This window comes from Ictidomys tridecemlineatus, chromosome 10, assembly GCF_052094955.1.
Source record: "Ictidomys tridecemlineatus isolate mIctTri1 chromosome 10, mIctTri1.hap1, whole genome shotgun sequence".
NCBI classification, from domain to species: Eukaryota; Metazoa; Chordata; class Mammalia; order Rodentia; family Sciuridae; genus Ictidomys; species Ictidomys tridecemlineatus.
This window is the reverse complement of record NC_135486.1, coordinates 31399257-31420080: the sequence shown is the minus strand read 5'-3', so window position 1 is coordinate 31420080 and position 20824 is coordinate 31399257. Positions and strand designations below refer to the sequence as shown.

The 20824-nt window shown below is 50.5% G+C and overlaps 1 protein-coding gene across 7 annotated transcripts in view; it reads right to left on the bottom strand.

Annotated features, from left to right (window-relative positions):
* The window catches only part of Ppfia4 (PPFI scaffold protein A4), a 50654-nt gene that overhangs the window by 11686 nt on the left and 18144 nt on the right, over window positions 1-20824 (bottom strand). For 4 of the 7 annotated variants that reach the window (XM_013360814.4, XM_021729855.3, XM_040278013.2 and 1 more), the window contains 17 exons: window positions 20547-20681; window positions 18453-18536; window positions 18009-18140; window positions 17639-17701; window positions 16879-16970; window positions 14971-15079; window positions 12988-13196; window positions 11121-11361; window positions 10444-10479; window positions 10067-10200; window positions 9607-9773; window positions 7290-7383; window positions 6745-6826; window positions 5570-5770; window positions 4819-4881; window positions 4172-4198; window positions 1782-1957 (listed from right to left, as the gene is read on the bottom strand). In XM_013360814.4, the coding sequence (XP_013216268.1) occupies window positions 1782-1957; window positions 4172-4198; window positions 4819-4881; window positions 5570-5770; window positions 6745-6826; window positions 7290-7383; window positions 9607-9773; window positions 10067-10200; window positions 10444-10479; window positions 11121-11361; window positions 12988-13196; window positions 14971-15079; window positions 16879-16970; window positions 17639-17701; window positions 18009-18140; window positions 18453-18536; window positions 20547-20681 (2045 nt within the window). The remainder of the gene's footprint in view (window positions 1-1781; window positions 1958-4171; window positions 4199-4818; window positions 4882-5569; window positions 5771-6744; window positions 6827-7289; window positions 7384-9606; window positions 9774-10066; window positions 10201-10443; window positions 10480-11120; window positions 11362-12987; window positions 13197-14970; window positions 15080-16878; window positions 16971-17638; window positions 17702-18008; window positions 18141-18452; window positions 18537-20546; window positions 20682-20824) is intronic. The other 3 variants (XM_021729856.3, XM_013360813.4, XM_040278012.2) reach the window with 2 other exon arrangements.

The following is a 20824-nucleotide window of genomic DNA, read 5'->3' as shown; positions in this document are numbered from 1 at the left end:
CCAACAGGAGCTCCTTGGGTTTACCTGCTCAACAGAATGCCCTGTCCCAAGGAAAAGTGCTCTGAACGGGGTGTCAAGAAATGAGGGCTTTATTTAGCCTATTGTCACCACCTGGCTGAGTGGCCTGACAGAACTCACCCTCTATTGGGCTTGTTTTCTCTGTAAAATAGTTTTGAAATATCCCCTTCTTGTCATAAAAATCATAATGTCAAAGGCTTTTCCAAGACCTAAGAACTTGCTGATGAAATGTTGAGTGGAATCAAAGCAGCAAGTGCACAGCTGAGGTGAGGCTTGTGGAGCTGAGCCTGCGACCATGTGGCAGGCTGGGCTCTGGGCAGAGGGCCATGGGGAGGACTTCCACAGTCCTCTAGCAACCCAGGCGTATCCCCTAGCCCTTCTCCCCAATCCCATCAATCACCGAGGAGGGGACAGGTGCAGCTGGGCCTGGCAGCCTCCTGCACAGAGACAAAAGATTCCCTTTCAGTGGGGTGGGGGAAGGGAGGACAGAGGCTTCCTTCACAAGTTGGCCCTTACCAGTCCCATGGAGTAAGGAGGGATGAAGGGTCCAGGAGTCTCTGCAGTGTGGTGGCAAGAGCACTGGATGAGTCAGCAGACTAGGTTCCACTGAGCGGCCTTGGCCTACTCCTTCCTATGCCTCAGTTTCCTCATCCACACAATGAAGAGACTGACTAGGTCCATTCCAGATTTAAATTTGCATGGTATATGAGTTGAAGGACAGCCACATTTCCCCACATTTGGGGGGATATCCATAGAGCCCTGAGGGAAGCCTGAAAAGCCACTTATCCCTGGTTCCACCCCTTGTCTCATTATCCACTCAAGGGAAAAGACCAGACTTAAATAGCAATCTGAGCTACTTGCAGCTAGATGCTGTGAAGCACTTCATAAAAACTGTCAACTCCTGGAACGATCACCACCCACCTGGTTCTCCAACCCAAATGCCTCTTGGGACTAGGCAGGTAATTAAGTGAAGGAAGCAGGAAGGAGGGGCTGGGAAGATCTGGAAAAGGACTCCCCGGTCCTGGAGAAGCAACCACTCTCTAGCTACAGCTGGTTGTTTCCCAGCTAAAATGTACTGATAGCACTTTCAAGTTTTCAGGAGAAGCCAGAAATCCAGAAGTTTGCATAAAATCTCCTACTGTTGAAGTACTGACAACTAAACTCATGATTTTTAAAATACATGTGGGCCAAACAAAACATATCAGTAGGCCAAATCCTGCCCACGGGCTGCCAGTTTAGGACTTCAGCTATGACACTTTTGAACAAAAGATCCCTTCAGTAAAGAAGAGGAGAGGACTGGATACCCTGTACAAAAAGACATGAGCCCAAAGCTGAAGGGCTCCCAGCTGGGACGTTGGCAGGGCAAAGTCCCAGAAAGTTCTTTCCCCTCAGCTTGGAAGGAATGAGACACCTAAATCAAATGCCAGGTTTGGTTTGAGCCTCCTCAGGGTAAGCACAGAGAATTCAGGAATCCCAAGACAAGCAATGAAATGCAGACTTAGGAGAAAAATCGCAAAGAAGATGATGCTAGCAAGAAATGACTTTTTGTGCCCTAAGGGTTAGCATTAAGAGAACCAAATCCTCAAATTGTAGGATGAGGCAAGAACTCAAAGAGGAAGACTTTCCCAATAGGAGACCTGTTGCCACCCAGAAAAAGCCATAGAAAAAGGTGAGAAGAGGGGCCTCTATTCCTAGAGACAGACCCCAGTCCTTTGTCAGAAGACCAGTGTCAGGGAGGGGGCCCTGGCTCCAGCCTGGCTCACCTATGGAAGCTGTCCACCATCTTCAGGTGGACGCGCAGGTCCTTCTTGGTGAGGTGGTCCAGCATGCGTGCATCCACCAGGCACTCCATGAAGTAGCTGCGGTACTGGGGGAGCCCCAGGCTGGGCAGCCATTCGTTCCCAATCCATTCATGGTTCATGTCTCCATAAGCCAGGGTCTGTGGGATGAGAAGGAGCAGGCTGTGGGGGAGGCAGTGGGGCCATCAGGTTGCGCCTGGAATACCTGGTCCAGAAACATTACTCCATCTTCCACCCATGAGGGAGGGAGAGCAGTTCAATGAAATTCAGTTTCTTTTCACTAGGGGGCTTGTCGTGGTGGGGGATTTTAAATGGAACTTTTCAAGATACCAGAACCATCTAGTTCCACTCACATATCAATTATCTACCCTAACGAATGGGAGCAACTGTCTAGACAGTGGAGAACACGACGTCCTTCCTGCCATCTCTGGAATGCCTGGATGGCACTGTGCTGCCAACCTGCCTTCCCAGTTCTTAGGGAGCTTCCAGCCCACTGAGCCCAGGGGCAAGGCTGTGTTGCAGTGCCCTACAGAGGGGTATAGGATGCCAGCCTCACTGGAAATGGCTGGCCTTATAGTCAACAGGGATGTTGAACATTAGCCAAAGACAGAAAAAAACAAAGGTCAGTGGCCTGTGTCAGAACAGCCAGTTTGGTTCTCTAAGGCTTGGTCTTCTGCTCCAAGAACTCTCCAGAACCTTTGCTCGCACCAGGCACACCCTCCACCTGGCTCTAAGCCCACACCCTCTAGACATCCCTCCTGATGTGGGCAAGCAGGGCTCTCTGACCACCCAGCTTTAGAAAGCCTTTGTTGTTGGGCTGAAGCTAGAGCTCAGTGGTACAGCATGCGAGGCACTGGGTTCAATCCTCAGCACCACATAAAAATAAACAAATAAAATAAAAATATTGTGTCCATCTACAACTAAAAAATATATATACGTGAAAGAAAGCTTTAGTTGTTGATATCAAGCTTTCCACCACTATTCCCTTACCCTAATTGATATTTTAAGATTGAAATTTTCCATTTTGTTAGCTTTTAAAATGAAATTGTTGGGGCTGGGGTTGTGGCTCAGTGGCAGAGCACTTGCCTAGCATATGTGAGTCACGGGGCTCAATTCTCAGCACCACATAAAAATAAATAAAATAAAGGTATTAAGCCCATCTACAACTAAAAAAATATTTTAAAAATGAAATTGTTGACACTTATAAAACCATGTGTCCCATATGTCCATTATTAAGCATAAAAATGAAGTTAACATCTGCAGACAGCATCCAAGATAAGAATCAAAACATTCTCTGCACCCACAAATCTACCCCATCCCATTTCCTACAGCTCAGAAGTACCCACCATGCTGAGATTTCTGTCTAGGGTTCCTCCACTTAAAAAAATTAAGTTTTATAATCACCAATATATTTTTTTCTAAACAATATATTAATAACTTTGCTTTTTAAAAAATTTTAACATCAAATTCTATGAAGTCACTGGGATTTGCATATTTCATTTAACATATTTCCCAGGTCCCTGCATTACCTCTGCTGACTACTGTTCTGCAGGTGAATGTGCTGTCAGTGGCCTGCCGGTCTCCTGCTGATGGGGTTTTCCCTGCAGGCATTCACAGTGCTGCTCCATGCTTCATTCTTCACCATGACACTCATCACTATCTGATATTGACCCTTTATTTATCTGTCAGTACTGTCCTTTATATTCCTATTAATACTGCTTGCTTTTTTCTTTTAACATTTTTTTTGTAGTTGTAGCTGGACAGAATGCCTTTATTTATTTGTTTATTTTTATATGGTGCTCAGGATCAAACCCAGTGCCTTACATGTGCTAGGCAAGGGCTCTACCACTGAGCCATAGCCACAGCCCCAATACTGCTTGCTTTTTGATATTATACCCTTCCTTGTTTACTGCTCCATGGGGCTTTGCTTCTTTACTTTTGCATTCAGAGTGCTTAGAAAAGTCTAGGTGCTTAATAATTATTTGCATACTAGAGGAATGCATGGAAGGCCCTGAGTTAGTTCACCTGTGTACCCCTGGGAAGGACTGGGAAAGGATGAAGATTCATACCAATCTAAGTCTCACCATTTGAGAAGACAGTCAACTGAGGAGAGGGGCCAGGCATGCTGGGGGCACAGCCCTCTAGGGCTCCTCACCTGCCATCCTGAGCAACCAGAATAAGCAGCTAAAGAGGAGGTGGTGGGGGGTTCAGCAGGAAAGAACCTACATCCAGGACTCAGGAAGCAGAGGGAAGACACACATTGGGAGTGGGACAGTTCTGCTGGGAAGAGAAGCTGCTGGGAAGATCCTGGCCTGACCAGCTGAGAGTTGGTTCTGATCCGGATGGAGTCTTACCTGAGCCCAGCTGCCCTCCTCACTGTCCTAGCAGGAACAAGTGCAGCATGTCAGGGAAACAGGCAAAGTCAAGCAACCTGTAGCTCCTGCCCCAGGCCCCATCAGAGAGGAGGAGGACACACCCCAGTAGCTGGGAGGTAACTGGGGAAAGCTCATGGGATGCCCAGGAGGGGGCAGCTGGATGGTGCCTGTGGCTGTGTTTGTGGTGAAACAAGAGCAAATGTGTATGGCAAAAAAACAAAAACAAAAACAAAAACAAAAACAAAAACCTGCTTCCAAGTCTCCCAGGCTCGTCTAAGTGCCAGGCAAGATGCCAACTTCCCCAACCTTCCCAGTTCCTCCACCAAGGGTCAAAGTCAAGGGTAGGCCTCAGGCCCATAGCAGGACAAAGCCCTCTCCTGCCCAGCTTTTCTCCACTGCAGTATTCCAGGGGCTGTGGGTAAGCTCATGATGCCCAGGAGACCCCACACAAACTCTAACTCTTCCCAATCTCACCTCTTCCCCCACAATACTCTGCCCTGAGAAGGGAACCCAAGATACCAACCTGAGGTCTACTGCCCGCCCCTCTGACCTCCCACAGTCTTCCCTTCATTCTCCTGGGAGTCATCTACCCTAACCCCAGGGTCAGAGCCAAGGTCCAGACTCACTGTTTTGGTGGATGTTGCCAGAGTTTCCATCTCCTCATGGGTGACCCAGACATTCCCAGAAGACTGCAGGGAAAAAATCTAGTTAGCCCTGGGCAGGGAAGGCAGTGTCCTAGGATCCCTAAAAGGCTTGGAGGCCCAGAGAGCAGAGCTGCCTTCCCCCGAGTCCCCCATATGCCCAGCCCAGAGCACTGCACTGTGTCCAGCAGGGAGCAAGCTGACAGCAGAGCAGGTATCACAGTATCCACACTGCTAGCACAGTGCCTTCAGAGTAGAAAGCACTCGCAAATGTCTCCTGGACAAATATGAAAGAGTGGTGCTGACCTGAAAAGGGGATGACCCCAGTCACAGTGACAAGTAACAATGACATTTCACCTTGGGGTCCGTGGAGTAGTCTGCATTCTTGTGCTGAGGTTAGAGGACAGGACAAAATTCATAAATGCTCTCTCGCCTCTACTTTCCCCAACCTGACAATAACACAGAACCTGGAAGTCTCCTCCCAGAGATGAGGAATTTTTGTCAGGTAGGGACAGAGAAATGGAGCCCACGAACAGTTATGTGGCAGGCAGGGAACCAGGACTGCTGGATTCTCTTAGAACCAATGCTGAACCCTCCTAAAGAGTAGGGAGAGCATTTTGTGGAGGTGGGAAGTTAAGGGCTCAATGCTACCATCTCTCTGAAGACCAATGAGAGACTTTGCTAACACTATTCCAGGGCTTCTGTAAATGTCCTGGGTAAGGGAGAAGCCACTCACTGTCCTGGAGGTGGGCGGGGCCGAGGGGCTGGTCAGCGATACCATCTCCTGGATGGCTAGCCGGAGCTTGAGCCGGTGCAGGGCATTGCTGATGCCAATCTCCCGCTGAATCTCTGTGTCCGACAGGGCAGACATGATGGCACCACTCTTGACGTTGGCCCGGCAGGCTGCCACATACCAGGCAGGCATCCCCACCCATAGCTGCAGACATAGGACACAGCGTGGGGTAGGGGGTAATAATTCAGTCCCTTCCCCCAAGACCTGAGCCTACTGCCAAGACTTTGACCATACTAAGCCAGGGTCAAAGGCTAGGTCTCATCCATGGTCTTGATATAGCAAAAACAAAGCACAGGAACTTAGAAATATGAAGATGACTATCATCAAACTCCCTTTCCCATAGTACAGATTACATCCCATCATCCAACATATAGGACACCTAGAAAAAACTGTAAAAGGTTATAGGATACCTATCATTACCCTAGGTACATGTATGACCGCACATACAGTGCGATGCTACATCATGTACAACTATAGAAACATAAAGTTGTGCTGCATTTGTGTACAATGAATCAAAATGCATTCTGTTGTCATATCTACCTAATCAAAATAAATAAATTTTAAAAAGTTATTTAAAAAGAGTTAAAATTGGAATCATGATCACAAGTTATTATCCTTTTCCACTATATCAAGAATAGACAAACTGTGGTCCATAGGGCTAAAGATGGCCATCTACATGTTTTATGAGTAAAGTTTTATTGGAACACAAATAAATAAAGTTGCTTAGTTTGAGTTTTTATAGGTATCCTACATAGGATGATGGACAAGGTGGGGGTTACAAATTAGGGCCTGGGAAGGTGAAGGAATTTTCTTTGCATGGTTCCTGGAGCAGCCTATAGGAAGAGTCAAATTGTCTGTGGCTTCAGTTATTGGTCCCTCTTATCCAAACTCAGTTATAAAGTAGCATCAATTCTGTCCTTCAAAGTGCTATGTGTGTTTGCAGGGGGCTGGGGGCGGGTGGTTGGGAGGAGCTGGATGCTTGACCTGGCACATGCAACTTGACAGGAGAGACACATGCTGGGAAAGTTGTAGGAACACTACCGCTGCCAGGAGTTCTCATCCCGCCCCACAGAATCTTCCCCCCAGACCCCAGAGCAGGTGCCCTCAGCCAGGCTCACCTCCAGCCAGGAGACCACAGTGGGGCCGTCCCACTGGGCAAAGGGCATTCCTTTCCTGCGGGCATCCTCAAGCAGCTGGTGTCTTGTAGAAGAAGAAACAAGAGACTCAACCAGGCTGACTCCTGGGGACCACTGGGGTGGGTCAAGGGTTGGGACTCCCACTTCCCTGCTCCCCACTGTGGACTCCTCCTCTCTACACCTGCAGCACTGCGATACCAAGAAGTAGAGCAAGAACACCTCTCCATGCCAGAGAGCAGGGGCTCTCACCATGCACAGGACCTGACACATACTGATTAGTCATTCTAAACTGCCCTGCCAAGACCCATGGGTCCCAAGTCACTCTCCCAAAGCCCCCTTGCCTCCTTCTCCCTGGGACCATCCTAAGACCCTCTCCCAACTCAGGGCAGCCCCTGATGTGCTCACTGATGGCCAACTCAGCTCAGGGAGGGCCTTGCTGGGCTACGGTTCCCAGAGCTCGGCCCCATGGTAGCTTAAGGGAAGGAAAGTGGGTGGGGCCCAGGCAGAGCCCGGCTTATGGCTCTTACTTCTTCTTCAGTCGCCGGTCCTTCTCTGCCTGGGTCCCCAGCTTGGCAGGTACCATGGGTTCCTGCAGACTGAGCTCGGAGTCTGTTAGCAGAACTGGAAGGGAAGAGATGGGTGTGTCGGCAGGCCCTCTGCCTCTCCTCCTTTGGCCTGGGCAGGAAGTTGCGGAGTAGCAGCAGCAGGAGGCTCCTCAGCGTAGGTCAGCCCATGTGGGTCTGATGGGACCCCACGTTATTCCCAGAGCCTCCTCCCAAGGCCTCTGCATACAGGCAGTTTGAGAGTGGGGCTGAATGAGTCATTCCCATCCAAGATGGTGACCCTTGGGAGCCCAAGCCCTGGCGGTGACCTCCAGCCAGCAGGACTAAAGTTGTCCCACCCTAGAATCCTAAACAGAACCTACCCCTTCCCCTCTCCAAGCTAACATACAAAGCAAACCCAGAGAGCAGATGCGAGTGGTCTAAGAGGCTTGAAGAGGATTATTCTGTCTTGAGTCAGGGTAGGGAAATGGGCCCAGAGAGCTCTGTCTCCCAGCCTCTTTCTCTGCACGCACTGGCTTACACAAGCTACAGAGGGGAACACACCCTGCTCTGTCACCTACTGAGGACCTCCTGAATTCCTGCTATGGTATTTATGGCTTCCTGCTATAGTATTTATCTTACAATTCACCAACATCCTGGTCACCCCATAGTACACAGGGGCAGCAGGTATAGGTCATCCAGAAACCAATCTGAGTTGCTATCTTGGGTTTAGGTGCCAACACAGTATGGGGAACAGGAAATCATAAATTTTTTTTGCACAAACACCTCTGCCACTTATCAGACCTTTCTGCTTCCCTGAGGCGCCACAGCTCCCCTCACCCGGGGCTGGGGAGGAGAGTGCTCTACCTCATCCCCACATCCTGAACAGAAGTACCAGCTTCCCCATCCTCCACCTCCGCCTCCTCACTCAGCCAGCTGTGTTCTGATTCACACCTTCCTGGGGTGCGGGAAGGTCTAATTATGCATTTGGGTTCAAAGGTTCCTTTCTTCTAGCTGATCAAGTTCCTCCCCTGCATGACATGCATCAATTTCATGTGGCTCCAGGGAACATCTCACCTGCTTCAACAGGCCCAAGAGGTGGCCCAATGGCTGTCCATCCTCTCCCTCCTGCCCTCCTCCTCCACGCTGGGCATACATTAGGGGGTACAGAACTCTCTCACCCACACAGCCTCCTCTCCTCACAATGCCCCCCTGTGCTGTGTGCACACACCTCTTCTGCAGTTGGCTGATTCTTGTGAGCCTTCTAGCTTCAGCTCAGGACTGTGGAGCAGAGGAAGCCATTCCTGCTGACCCCCACTCCACAACTAGTTGCAAGCTCCACCATCATACTGGGGTTTGGAATCATCTTGTTATTTCCTTCCTTTTCATCAGACATTCCATTCTATAGGAATGAGCTATGGCTCCAACCCCCTGTACTATGCCATACAAGAGTTTTCAACAAGCCAGGCACAATGGCGCACACCTGTAATCCCAGCAGCTTGGGAGGCTGAGGCAGGAGGATCATGAGTTCCAAGGCAGCCTCAGCAACTTAGTGAGGCCCTAAGCAACTCAGCAAGATCCTGTCTCTAAATAAAATATAAAAAGGGCTGGGAATGTGCCTCAGTGGCTAAGCACCCCTGGATTCAATCCTGGTACAAAAAACCAAAAAGAGTTCTCAAATGTTTGAACAAATGACTGAATAGATGATGGAACAAAAAGGAGGAGGGGGGAAGGAAGGGGAAAAAAGAATGGGGGCAGGGGAGGAAAGACACTTACTGTGTACCTACCATGCTTATACTATGTACCAAGCATGAACTTGAGCTTTAGGTCACCACAGTGGTGACAAAAGTGCTCCCTTGCCCAAGCACTTTCTTGAACTCAATGTGTACAAAGCTATAATTAGGTGTCTTCATATTCTGAGTCCTGAATGTACCAGAAATAAGTGCTAATCAAGAACAGACTCCTTTGAAGAAAGACCTAAGAGTTTCCTCCTAAAATCCTCAACAGCGCGTCACCAAACCTCAAAGTTGGAAGAAAGCACGGTCTTTCGCTGGGTATGGAAATCCAAGTTGGACACAGATGCCTGACCCTTCTGGGCACAGGAGCTCCCCCGCACGAGGCAATCCATCCCAGCATGAAACAGCTCACAGAAAAAGTGCACTTTCTCTGGAGCTGAAATCTGCCTGCCTGCGACTTCCGCCCACTGGTCCTTGGAGGCAGAGAAGGCCGCATGCCCGCACGCCTTCCTGCTCCTGAACTCCCCGACACCCACCCAGCCCTCTGCTACAAAGGGGGCAGAGACCATGGCCTGTGGCTCCATCCCGACTCAGCTGGATCAGCCTGCCCTTCTCCTTCTTCCCAAACAGGCGGCCAATGGACGACTTGATGCCCTTGCGCTTGGCACCCTTGTGCAAGGAGTCCTGGCTGCTGTTGCTGCTGCTGGGGTTGCTGCCCTGATCCTCCAAGGCACTATAGGATGACAGCCAGGAGGGGGTGGAATAAGAAGAAACATACTTAAATTACAGCAAGAGATGAGAATTAGACCTCAGGAAGAACTTAAGTGTCAGTGTTGGGGTGGGGGCAATGGGATATGCTCAGCACAGGTGACCAAGGGAGACATAGGAACATCTTTCCTGGTGATAGTTCAAAGAGAAGACAGTCAAGCACCTATAACAGGTGAGATGAAGTCCCTTCACAGACAGAGGGAGGGATGAGATGATCTTGGGAACAGAGAGCCTAGAGGTAGGGCCTGCTTCACTTACCTCTTGCCTTCTTCCTGGCTCAGGGCTGGGTGGCCAAGCTTCTCTAGCCGCAGCGTCCTGGGTGAGGAAGGAGGAGAAGTCTCACATTTTATGGTGGCTTTATCCTCTCGGTTCTCTTCCCGAGACACTGGCGACTGAACAGACAGTGGAGCCGTCAGGGGATAGAGGGAGAGATCTGGGGCCTGCCTACCCAGCCCGGACGAGGCAGAGGAGCACAGAGAAACCGAGAGGCAGAGAAACCGAGGAAAAACGCAGTAGGGGGGCCCTGCAGCCCCTCAAGTTCAAATTCAGACCCCAGGGCCCTGGGGGAGAAGCCAAAAGGGAAGGGCCTGGGACCAGTTAACCCAGTAGTACCTGGGTCATTGGGCAGCACTCACCAGCAACTTCCTCCGATGCTTTCTTAAGTCACTAGGCTAGAAGAAAAAGTGAAGGTAAGCTTGGGCTCACTCTGGCTGCCCTAAAGCCCACCCAAGGGGCACCCAAGGGTCCTAGGATGAGAACACAGGACTCAGTGCCTCACACAGGCCTGGATAGAATAGCACAGCAGAAAAAGCTGGCCTGGAAAAAGAAGTTAAGCTGGGCGCGGTGGCATACCCCTATAATCCCAGGGGCTCAGGAGGCTGAGGCAGGAAGATCAAGAGTTCAAAGCCAGCCTCAGCCACTTTGCGAGGCCCTAAGCAACTCGGCAAGTCCTTGTCTCTAAATAAAAAATAAAAAGGACTGGGGATGTGGTTTAGTGGTTAAGCACCCCTGGGTTCAATCCCTGGTACCAAAAAAAGTCCAGACCATCTCTGGAAGAGAGAAGCAGTGTGGGCAGCTGGTGAGATTCTTAAGCATTCTGTGCTTATCCAAGGGAGAGGGTAAGAAAAATATTACAAAAGCCCTTCCCTAACCCAGAAGGACATGTTGGTGGCCTATCACACAGGGCATGCACACACCATGGGAAGAAGATGCCGTGCCCATAACCAGGAAGGAGCTTGCCATTCCTTATAAACTCTCCCAAGGGAGAGCCACGGGAGGGCAGAGTTGTTTATTGTCTGCCCAAAGAACTCACCAGGGTCATGACCCCCATCCGGTCCAGGTCCTGGGCAGCGCTGCGGGAGGTGAGCTTCGGCGTGGAACGGCCACTGAGTGGAGGGGATGCACTGGCCAGGGACAAGGCAGTCAGAGAGGTGGGGATAGAACCACGCTTGCGCAGCTGTGTCAAGTTTAAGGCCTCCATACTGCCACTGGTCACACGCGTCTCGATCTCCTCCGCACGGAGCTCTGTGGACTCCTTCTCTTCCTGGATCATCCTGGAAGGCAGACAAAAGGGGATCTGGCCAAGAGCCCCAGCGAGAAGCAGCAGGAGGTGATGCCAGGCACTGCCCACACTCACCACCCCAGGTCCAAACAACACAGCAATGCCTAAGGGCGCCCTATTGTTTCTGGCATTGTTCGGATATATAAGGTCTGGAGCTCAGAAACATTTCCCTCTCTTGTTAGTTGGCCTGTGTCCTCAGTTTAACAAAAGTAGTTGCAGAGGAGGGAAGCAATTTAGTCTATGAAACACAAGTCCATCTATTTTATTTATTTATTTTTTTTTTTGGTTCTGGGTATTGAACCTAGAGTGCTTAACCACTGACATCCCCAAACCTTTTTATTTTTTGTTTTGAGACAGGGTCTTGCTAAACAACCTAGAGCTTACTAAGTGACTGAGGCTCACTTTGAACTTGTGATCTTCCTGTCTCAGCCTCCCAAGCCACTGGGATTTACAGACGTGCATCACTGCACCCAGCAAAGTCCAAATTCTTAACCTACTACTAACAACAGAGGTGACCTCAGGCCAGACTCTTCGCTCTAAATGCCTCAGTTTCCCAACATATACAATGTCTGGAGTGGGTCTCAGTAGTTCCCAGATGCAGGACTTTTAGATGATGCCTTATTGATTCTGTTCCCCAATGGATTTTCCCTGTTCTATAGAAAAATAATGATAATGGTTCATTTGTGTACATAGAATATACTCTCAGTAAGGAACATGTGCACACACCCACTGGAGTAGAGGTGCCAACTGTCCTTTAAGGAGAAGGATGTGTCTTTATTCTGAAAGTACATCTTTCCCACTCTAGATGTTAAAATGTCCTTTTGTTTTTTCAGAATGGCTTTGATGGTCAATGGTGGTTATTTTTCTTTAATGATTTACTTTGCAAAGCAAAATGATTGCAATTCCCTATTGCTGTAGTGGGAGAGGCCAGTATCTTCTTTGTAACTGTGAAATCCAAGGCTGGGAGCCACTGAACTACATGACCTCAGCAGCCTGGAGAGCTGCACTCTCAGCTCAGATTTTTCCTGGCAGTTTGTCTTAACATTAATAAACTCACTAAAAAGCAGGATCAAGGGAAGGTCTGTCTTGACAACTTTCCCTGCTACTGGATCCTGTGTGATGCCTCCTAGGGACAGAAGGCAAGGCCCAGTGGACTGAGATTCAACTTCAGTTTGAATCTTGGTTCTGCCACTTACTACATGGCTTTGGGAAAGTCACGTAACCTCTGAATTTCTGTTCCCTTATCTATAAAACAGAGATCATGCTACCTACCTCAGGGTAGGACTTATTAGAGTAAGACTGACAGTAACATTCACAAAGCTGTCACCCTGAGATGGCTTCAGCCATGGAAGCTATACTCTTAGAGATCAGGAAGAATACCAGGACTACAGCTCCATGATCCCACACCCAGTCACGTCATTGGATGAAGCCTGAGAATCAGCTTCCCTTTGGGGGAAATACTGGACTAGAACCTTATCTGATGTCCCAGAGAAGGTCCCTAGACTGTGGTACTAAGGTGCAGTTGTAAGACGTGAACTTTTTCTGGCATTGCCAAACACTAAGAAATGGGCCCTCTGTCCTTCAAGGCACTTCCCAGGCCCTCCACCCCTGCCCCAACCTGATCTCCTCGTTGATGGCATCCAGCTGTTCCTGCAGCATCATGGCCAGGGTCTGGGCATCTGAATGGCCGCCAGGGGAGACAATATCAACGGAGCCCACTAAACCCCCTGGCTCATCTTCATCCACATCAGAGATCTCAGGGTCACTGTCAAAAGCAGGAGTGGCTGTGGAGGCCAACAATCCAGGCAGTGGAGATGGCTCCCAGTCCTTTGCAAAGGAAAAAGATAAAGAAGTAGTAATGGCACCCCAGAGGGCTGAGGAGCAGGACCCTCCCCACTGCCACTGGGCAGCACTGACCTCTCCTGGGAGCTTGTTAGAAATGCAGAATCTCAGGCCCCATTGCCAGACTTACTGATTCAAAATCTGCATTTTAACAAGATTCCCAGATTATTTGTTTGCATATGAAAGTCTAGGAGATTCTGCTCTAACTCAAGGAGCTAGCTAACAGAGTGATTTAGAGATGAATCCCAAAAAAGTAGCCTTTCTTTGAATCTTTTTTTTTGGGGGGGGGGTACTGGGGATTGAACTCAGGGGTACTCAACCACTGAGCCACATCCCCAGCCCTATTTTTTATATTTTATTTAGAGACAGGGTCTCACTGAGTTTCTGAGCACCTGAAGTTGTTGAGATGGGCTTTGAACGCATGATCCTCCTGCCTCTGCCTCCTGAGCCGCTGGGATTACAGGCTTGTGCCACTGTGCCCAGCTCTTGCTTAGAATCTTGACTCTACCAAATATTAGCTGTGCAATCATGGGAAAATTGTGTAATCTCTCTCTGCCTCATGTTTTCATTTATAAAACAGGACAGTAACAGGACCTAACTCATAGGTAGTTGTGAGGTTTAAAATGAGAAAATCAGGTCTGGCACAAAATAGGCACTATATAAAGGTTACTAGTTTCTATTCATACAAACTTGTAAATGGTGACTAATTCAGGGATTAAGATAAGGTCTTGTGTTCTTATAATTTCAACATATCACAGGACCCTCTGAACAACCTTCAGAGGTGATGGCTTTTCAAAAATCATCTACAAACCTCTTCAACAGACAAAGACCCAGAAGAGGAGGAGAGCACAGGAGTGGACTGGGAGAGCCAGAAAAGTTGGGGAGACAAGGAGGGGTGCCAGAGGAGCTCTAACACACAGTCTCTAGGACCCAAGTCCCCAAACTCCCCCTGAGGACTCTTGTTCAAGCCCCTGCTGCCTTCATCCTGAGCCCCTGGGCAGCTGCTGTGTTCTTAGAAGAGTAAAGGGGTGAGACACAGAGGTGCCCTCACACTGCCATCAGACTAGGGCCCTAAGGGCAGGGACATGCCCTCTCCACAGACCAGGAGTTCCCTCTTCCTCCATCTATGACTTCTAAGGCCCCAGAGATTGGGGGACCTGGGCTCACAAGAGAATATGAGTGACAACTGAGGACCAGGCAGTAATCAGACTTCCCTGAAAGAAGGAAGGCAGCCCTCCTGCCCCTCCTCTTTCCTCATCCCCCCTTCTCCCCAGGCCAACTCAGACAGCGAGAACCCATAGCTGCTTCTCAGAAAGCTCCAGGTGCCAAGCCCAGAGCCAGGAGACCTATCATCCCTCCCTCATCTCCCCTGTAACCACAGCTTTTGTCTCAGGAAGCCAGCCAATTCCACCTTCCCTCTGCAGCCCCCCCCCCCCCCCCCGCTCCGGCCACCAGAAACACACGCCTGCACACCCAGGCACACGCACACATGCCTCAGTGGGGCCTCAGGGACTGGCTGGCCGCCTTCCAGCCCCTACCTCTTGCCCACCAGGAGGCCAAGGCAAGGGGGGTCACAGCTGTTGCAGCTGACAATGGCCCCAACCCTGGGGCTGCAGCTGTCACTGAAATGGGGGAGGGCAGGGGAGAGGATTTGCACCACACGCCAGCCGTCGGTGTAACTGGAGCCAGGCACACGGCCAAACTGACCCCAAACTCCCCAGGGGGACCCACACACACACTCACCCTGCCACCCCCTCACCTTAGCCGAATCCTCCCTCAGTGCTGAGTAGCGGCGATGCAGACCTGGGGGTGCGTGGGTGGTTGTACTCAGGGAGAACCGCACGTCCGCTGCGCTGCCCATGTGTGACCTTGAGTGGTAGAAAGGAGAGAAATGACAGGTCCTGAGGACTGAGAGCCCCAGCCTGCACACACTGGGCTCAAAGAGTCAGGGATCTTCACCTTGGAGAAGTCTTAACAGGACACACAGCTATCAGAAATGTCTGAAGGGCTATCATCTGATCCCAAGATGAGAATTATTCTCTGGTGCTCCAGGGGTCAGGATGACCCAGGGAAGAAAATTCTAGGGAGTGGCTTTCCATTTAGCCTAAGAAAAACCTTCTTATGGCAAGAGTTGGCTTACAATGCTTTTAAAAAGTCGAGCTCCCATCAGAGAGGTTTTCAAGTGTGGGTTCTCTGGCTTTCTGTTAAGAACGGTACAAGGCTTGGGGCACTGGGCACTGGGAAGGTGATCTCTGATGTCCTTTAACTCTGACAGTCTTTGTTTTGTGGTCTTTTCCCTAGCAACTTTTCTCAGGCTTCCCAATAATCTGGACTGAGTCCCAGTCACACCCCGACCCTATCCCTAGGAAGCTTTGGGTGGCCCTGACTGTATCTAGAGATACCACTTTAACTGCTTCAAAGGTCTAGCCAAACCTGAGATTTTAGGGTCCCAGTGACAATCTCAGGAGTGTCAAGAAGCCTCCTTGTGATGCCTCTTCCCAATACCTCCCAGCTTGGGACCCTTGAGAGAAAGCAATGCAAAGGGGCCAGGAGATTGTATAGCTGAATTGAGAGGGGAGCAGCCTAGCTCGCTCTTCTCTCAGCAACTCAGTCCCAATTCTGTGATAGGTCCAGATATTCTAAGGCAAAGCCAAAAACCCCCAGCTAGGAAGGAAAAGCAGCAGTGGCAAATAGCTTGGTGTATGCTGGGGCCAAATCTTATTAATTGAAGGGCTGTTCCTTTTAGCCAATCCACAGGGAGAATCTCAGCTACCATTATATTTCTTGGTTCCTTGCTTCTCTTCATACAGTAATTCCCAATGAACTTGAAGTTGGTACTTGAGTATCCACCACCCTGGGGTTCCCACAGGCCTCTTCTCTCAAGCTCAACATTCTTCCCTAATTCAAGCACTGCCCCTCAACATACATATATACCCTGTGACACTTCCTCATAGTAGCTGATCTCTGATATGACAAGAACATGAACAGAAGGGAGCCATGGACCTTGAGGGCCCTCTTTTACTTTACTCTCCTCGATCTTCTCTGGGCTGAGAATTGAGGACATGTTTGTGGTCTGAGTTCAACGCCAAGTGCTTCACAAAATGTGGAGAAAAATCCAGAGGCAAAAGCTCCACCTCCACCTCTTACATACCACAACCATGAATAACAGGGAACCTCAGCTTTCAACAGGAAAGATGTTTTTGTTGCCTCACTTCCATTCCCTCCAAATGCCTTTCTGCTCACTGCCTCCTACCTGAACTCAGGTGATTCTCAACTCTCAAACAGCAATCCTAAAGGTGGTGTCTCAAGGCCACCACTACCAGAGGACCTTGTGCAACATGGGAGAGCACAGAACTCAGGCAGACACCTCCCAAGGCATACTCTCTGTTGAGGATGTAGGAAGTATCCTGTGACCCATGTTCCAAGACAGCAGGAAAGGAGTATCATCTGATCCTTGTTCTGCACCCCTCAGAGGACAAAAGCTCCCCTTCTAAATGCCCAAGTGATAAATTGACTCTTAACCAACTTCTCTGAGCTTCAGTGTCCCACCCTGAATATGAGGAGAACCCTGAGGTCCTGGGTGGTCTTTTGATGGGGGGAAGGTCTCCTTCCCCAGGGTCCAAGCAGGACCCCATCCCAGCACACCCCACATCCCACGCTCCAGTACCTGGAGTGGATGCCATCCACAAATGGCCCCCCTCGACCCTTCAGCTGGTCCACCTCTTGGCGCAGCTTCTCAATCTCTTCAGACAGGCGGCCCTGTGCCAGGCAGACCCAGGGTGGGGTGGGGGCCAGGGAAGGGCAGAGAGGGAGAGTGGGAGTCAGAGAGAGACAAAAAGGACAGCAGAGTTTGGGGAAAGCAGAAGAATACTCTGCAAAGTTCAAAGTCAGGGGCCCCAGGCCAGGGGCCAAGAGAAGAGGAACAACTGGAAAGTGAGCAGAAGGTGGCAGAGGGGCCAGGCAGGGGAGGGTTGTCTAGGGAAGGGCTCTCCTGGAATAAGCCAGCTGACCTCTTAACACCACACAAAAGTGTGGCAAACCAGGCAGAGCAGCAAAGAACCCACGTGTCCTTCCACACATAGCTGAGGCAGGGCCAATAGCCAATCTTCCCAGAGTCACCTGACTCTTACCTCACCAGGGTTTGAGGCCCCCACCCAATCTTTTGGTTAAGCCATTCGTTGGGCCCTGAATCTGCTGTCCATCCTATGCCCTAGGCTTATGGCCTGTTACTCTTTTACTGTGGGTAGTGGTGTATCTACTGGGTTGGGCGGTGGTGAAGAGTGATGATATAATGTAATGCACATGAACTAACAGAAGCTAACACAATACTGGGTTATCAGAGCAGCTGCATGAAAAATAGGCATGTCCTTTCCTCCCAGCGACCCAGGCCCTCCAGGCTGGGTGGGCTGGCCCCCGCAGCTGGGTACCTTGTGGTGATGCTGCTCCTCAATCTGACGCTGGGAGCTCTCCAACTCCTGGATCAGCGTGTTCTAGGGGAAAACAGCTGTGAGCCAGGGACCTTCGCCTAGCCAGCTCCCTTGCTCCGGCTAAGGCCAGAGCCTTCCCCAGCCAGCTCCAGGCCTGCTTTCCCAGCACACCTCCCCAGCCCGCCCTCCCCAGCGGGAAAAGCTTCTAGCTTGGCCAGCTTCTGTCAAGGTAGCACTCACCCATCCCAGCCCCGCCCCTGACTAGTTCCTCACATCCCAAGGCCCCGCCCCCAGGCCGGCCCCGCCCCTGCTCTCGACTCGACACGCCCCTCGAGTAGCCCCACCCCGCCCCGCCCCCTAGCCCCTGCACCTTCTCCTCCAGGGCGGCCATGCGCTCCTTGAGATGGAGCTGCAGGCGCTCGTTGGACTCGCTAAGCAGCCTGTCCACGGTGTCTGACAGCCGCTTGTTGTGGTCCTCGTTCATCTTCTCCCGCTGGCGCACCTGCACAGGCGGGCCGCCTTGCACAAGGCCACCTCAGGGCCTGGTCGATGCCGCCCTCCTCGAGAACCACCCATTTCCCCTGGGGTTCTACCTGCCTGCTTTACCTGTCCCCTTCTTGTCCCCAGTCTTCCATCCTCCCAGGGATCCTCTCTCCAGCTCTCTCAACACCTCCTCCCCTAGCTGCGGGCTCCTCTCACCCTGTGGGCTCTCTCCCTTGGCCAGGTCCTTCCCTGGTGCCCCTCCGCTAACAGTACCTAAGAGCCTGCCCCGAGGGCAGGGAGGTCACCCAAGAGCCCAGCCTCATGCCCTCACCCTTGCCAATTCCTGGTTCTTCTCCTCCAGCTGCCCTTCCAGCTGCCGCAGGTGCTCCTCAATGTTGCCATGCCGTTCTTCAGCCTAGAGGCAGGAATAGGTCAGTGCATCCTGGAGACCTCTGTTCCTCCTGCTCAGGCCCCATATCCCGTGGATCCTGGTGCTAGGGCAGTCTTGAGTGATCAGGGCCTCAGGTGCCAAGGAAACCCAGCCCTCCACCTATCAAGTTGGTGCAAATCACCATCAGCACTACCTTTCTTCCCCCAGAAACTCCCCTGCCAGGTCCTTCTTGGGTTCCTGCTCAGAGCTGGCATCAAGAGCTGGCAACTCAAGGGTCGTGGAGTGGAGAGCAGGGGCGGGGCCGGCCTGGAGGGCGAGGCTTTGGGATGTGAGGAGCTAGTCAGGGACCAGGCTGGAACGCTTGAGTGCTACCTTGACAGAAGCTGGGGGAAGCTAGGAGGGAAGGCTGGAAAGGTGTGCTGGGAAGGCAGGCCTGGAGGGTTGGTCCGAACTGGGCGGGGAAGGCTCTGGCCTTAGCCAGAACTGGGGAGCTGGCTAGGCGAAGATCCCTGGCTCAAAGCTGGTAAATCCTCCCCAAGTTTCCAGAAAAAAAAAAAACTCCATTTGAAAGCATGAGCTACCATACATCTTGTGCTTCCAGATAGAATAGAATTGTACTTGAGTACACAGGCTCAGGCAAGGCAGCCTGGGTTCAAATCTTTCACCAATAATGTGACCTTGAACTTTCTAAGTGCCTGATTTTCTCAACTATAAAATTTGACTAGAAGCACCTATGCCCACTGGCCCATTTCAAGGGCTAAATGAAATGCTCTAGTAAACATTTAGAACATACTAGCCTCATCATGATTATTACCTTTATTATTAAACCAGCCCAGGTAGAGTGTTCTCCCTTCCTGTCAAGTATCTCCAGAGATGGAGACCCTATTTCTGCTGACAAGATTTTCCAGAATACCACGCATCTTACAGTCAGGAAAGCCTTCCTTTAACTCCTCCTGCTATGACTCACTTGAACATATTAATCACTTCAGCCCATCCCTTCTTGTCAGTTTTTGCTCAGCATCCCACACATAACATCCTCTGCTGTAACTTAAACCTAACCCTCCATTCCTAGGGGCTGGAAAGACTCTAAACAGATCACCAAGGCCAACAGCACCACCATAGAGGTAAGAACACTGAGGCCCGGTTATGGAGGGGTGTGACTTTTCCCAAATCAGAAAGCCAGTCAGTGGCAGAAGCAGACTTGGTCCTGGGCCTACTGATGCTGTGAATTCCAGCTCCAGAGCACCTGAGACGCCATACTGGCACACTGGCCAGCATCTTATCCTTCAAAGGTTCTGGGGCTGGGTGCTTGCTAAAAACTGGTTTCTTCTATCCCTGAGTTTGAGGGTAGCTATGGTTATACCCCATGAGGCCCCCAAAAGCTTCCAACCAGCTAAAAAGACTCCTAGTATGTAATTACTCATCAGACATCTAAGGCCATGCATTTATTTAGCTCTTCCAGACCGAGTTGATATCTGCCTATATACCTCTTAGGAATTACTACGCCATAAAATTACCTCTCCACTAGGTAAATTATATTGTATTTTATTCATCTTAAAGTTTTAGGCTAACAGGGTTGTTTCTAGATCTAGAATGCTTCAATTTGGTAAAGAAAGATGTGTGCAACCCTGCATCCCCTTCAGGGATATACAGACTTTGATCATATCTCCCCTTAGTTTCATTTTTCCAGAGATGAAAATCCTAATTTTCCCTCTCTAGTCCTAAACAAACAGAGGTATCAACCACAATGGTGTCATGATAATAAATATACTTTGCAGCAGTGTGGTTTCTTCTCTTTCAAGTATTTTTACCCTTTCTTATGGGACCATTACATCTCTTTGGGGTTAAGAGGGCAGGAATTCCTCTTCAGACTGACAGACATGAAGTAGTGTACTCCCAGCATCACACAGTGAGCAGTTCTCTGGCTCCCTGCCCCATGTGCCCTCCACTCTGTCCACTCCCTGCCTGGTCCCACAACGGCTGGCTCCACTGGACATAGGGGACAGAGGCAGATCCCAGGCTCAGCCCACTTGCCTTGGTGAGAGCTGCGATTCTCTGGGCCAGCTCAGCCTCCACCTCTGGCAGTGTCTCTGCCTTGCGCATTGTCTGCTGCAGTTTCTGCTCTGCCACCTCCAACAGCTCCTGTAGGTGTCGAGCCTTCTCCTCACACTAGCAATGTGGGTAGGGAAGCAATTCAAGAGGGGTAGCACTGAACACCCCCACCCCACCCCACCACAGCAGGGAGCAAGTAACAGGTCAGAAGTTGCAAGGGTTGGTTCCTGACTGCCCAAGATGCCTGACTTCCCCTTTCC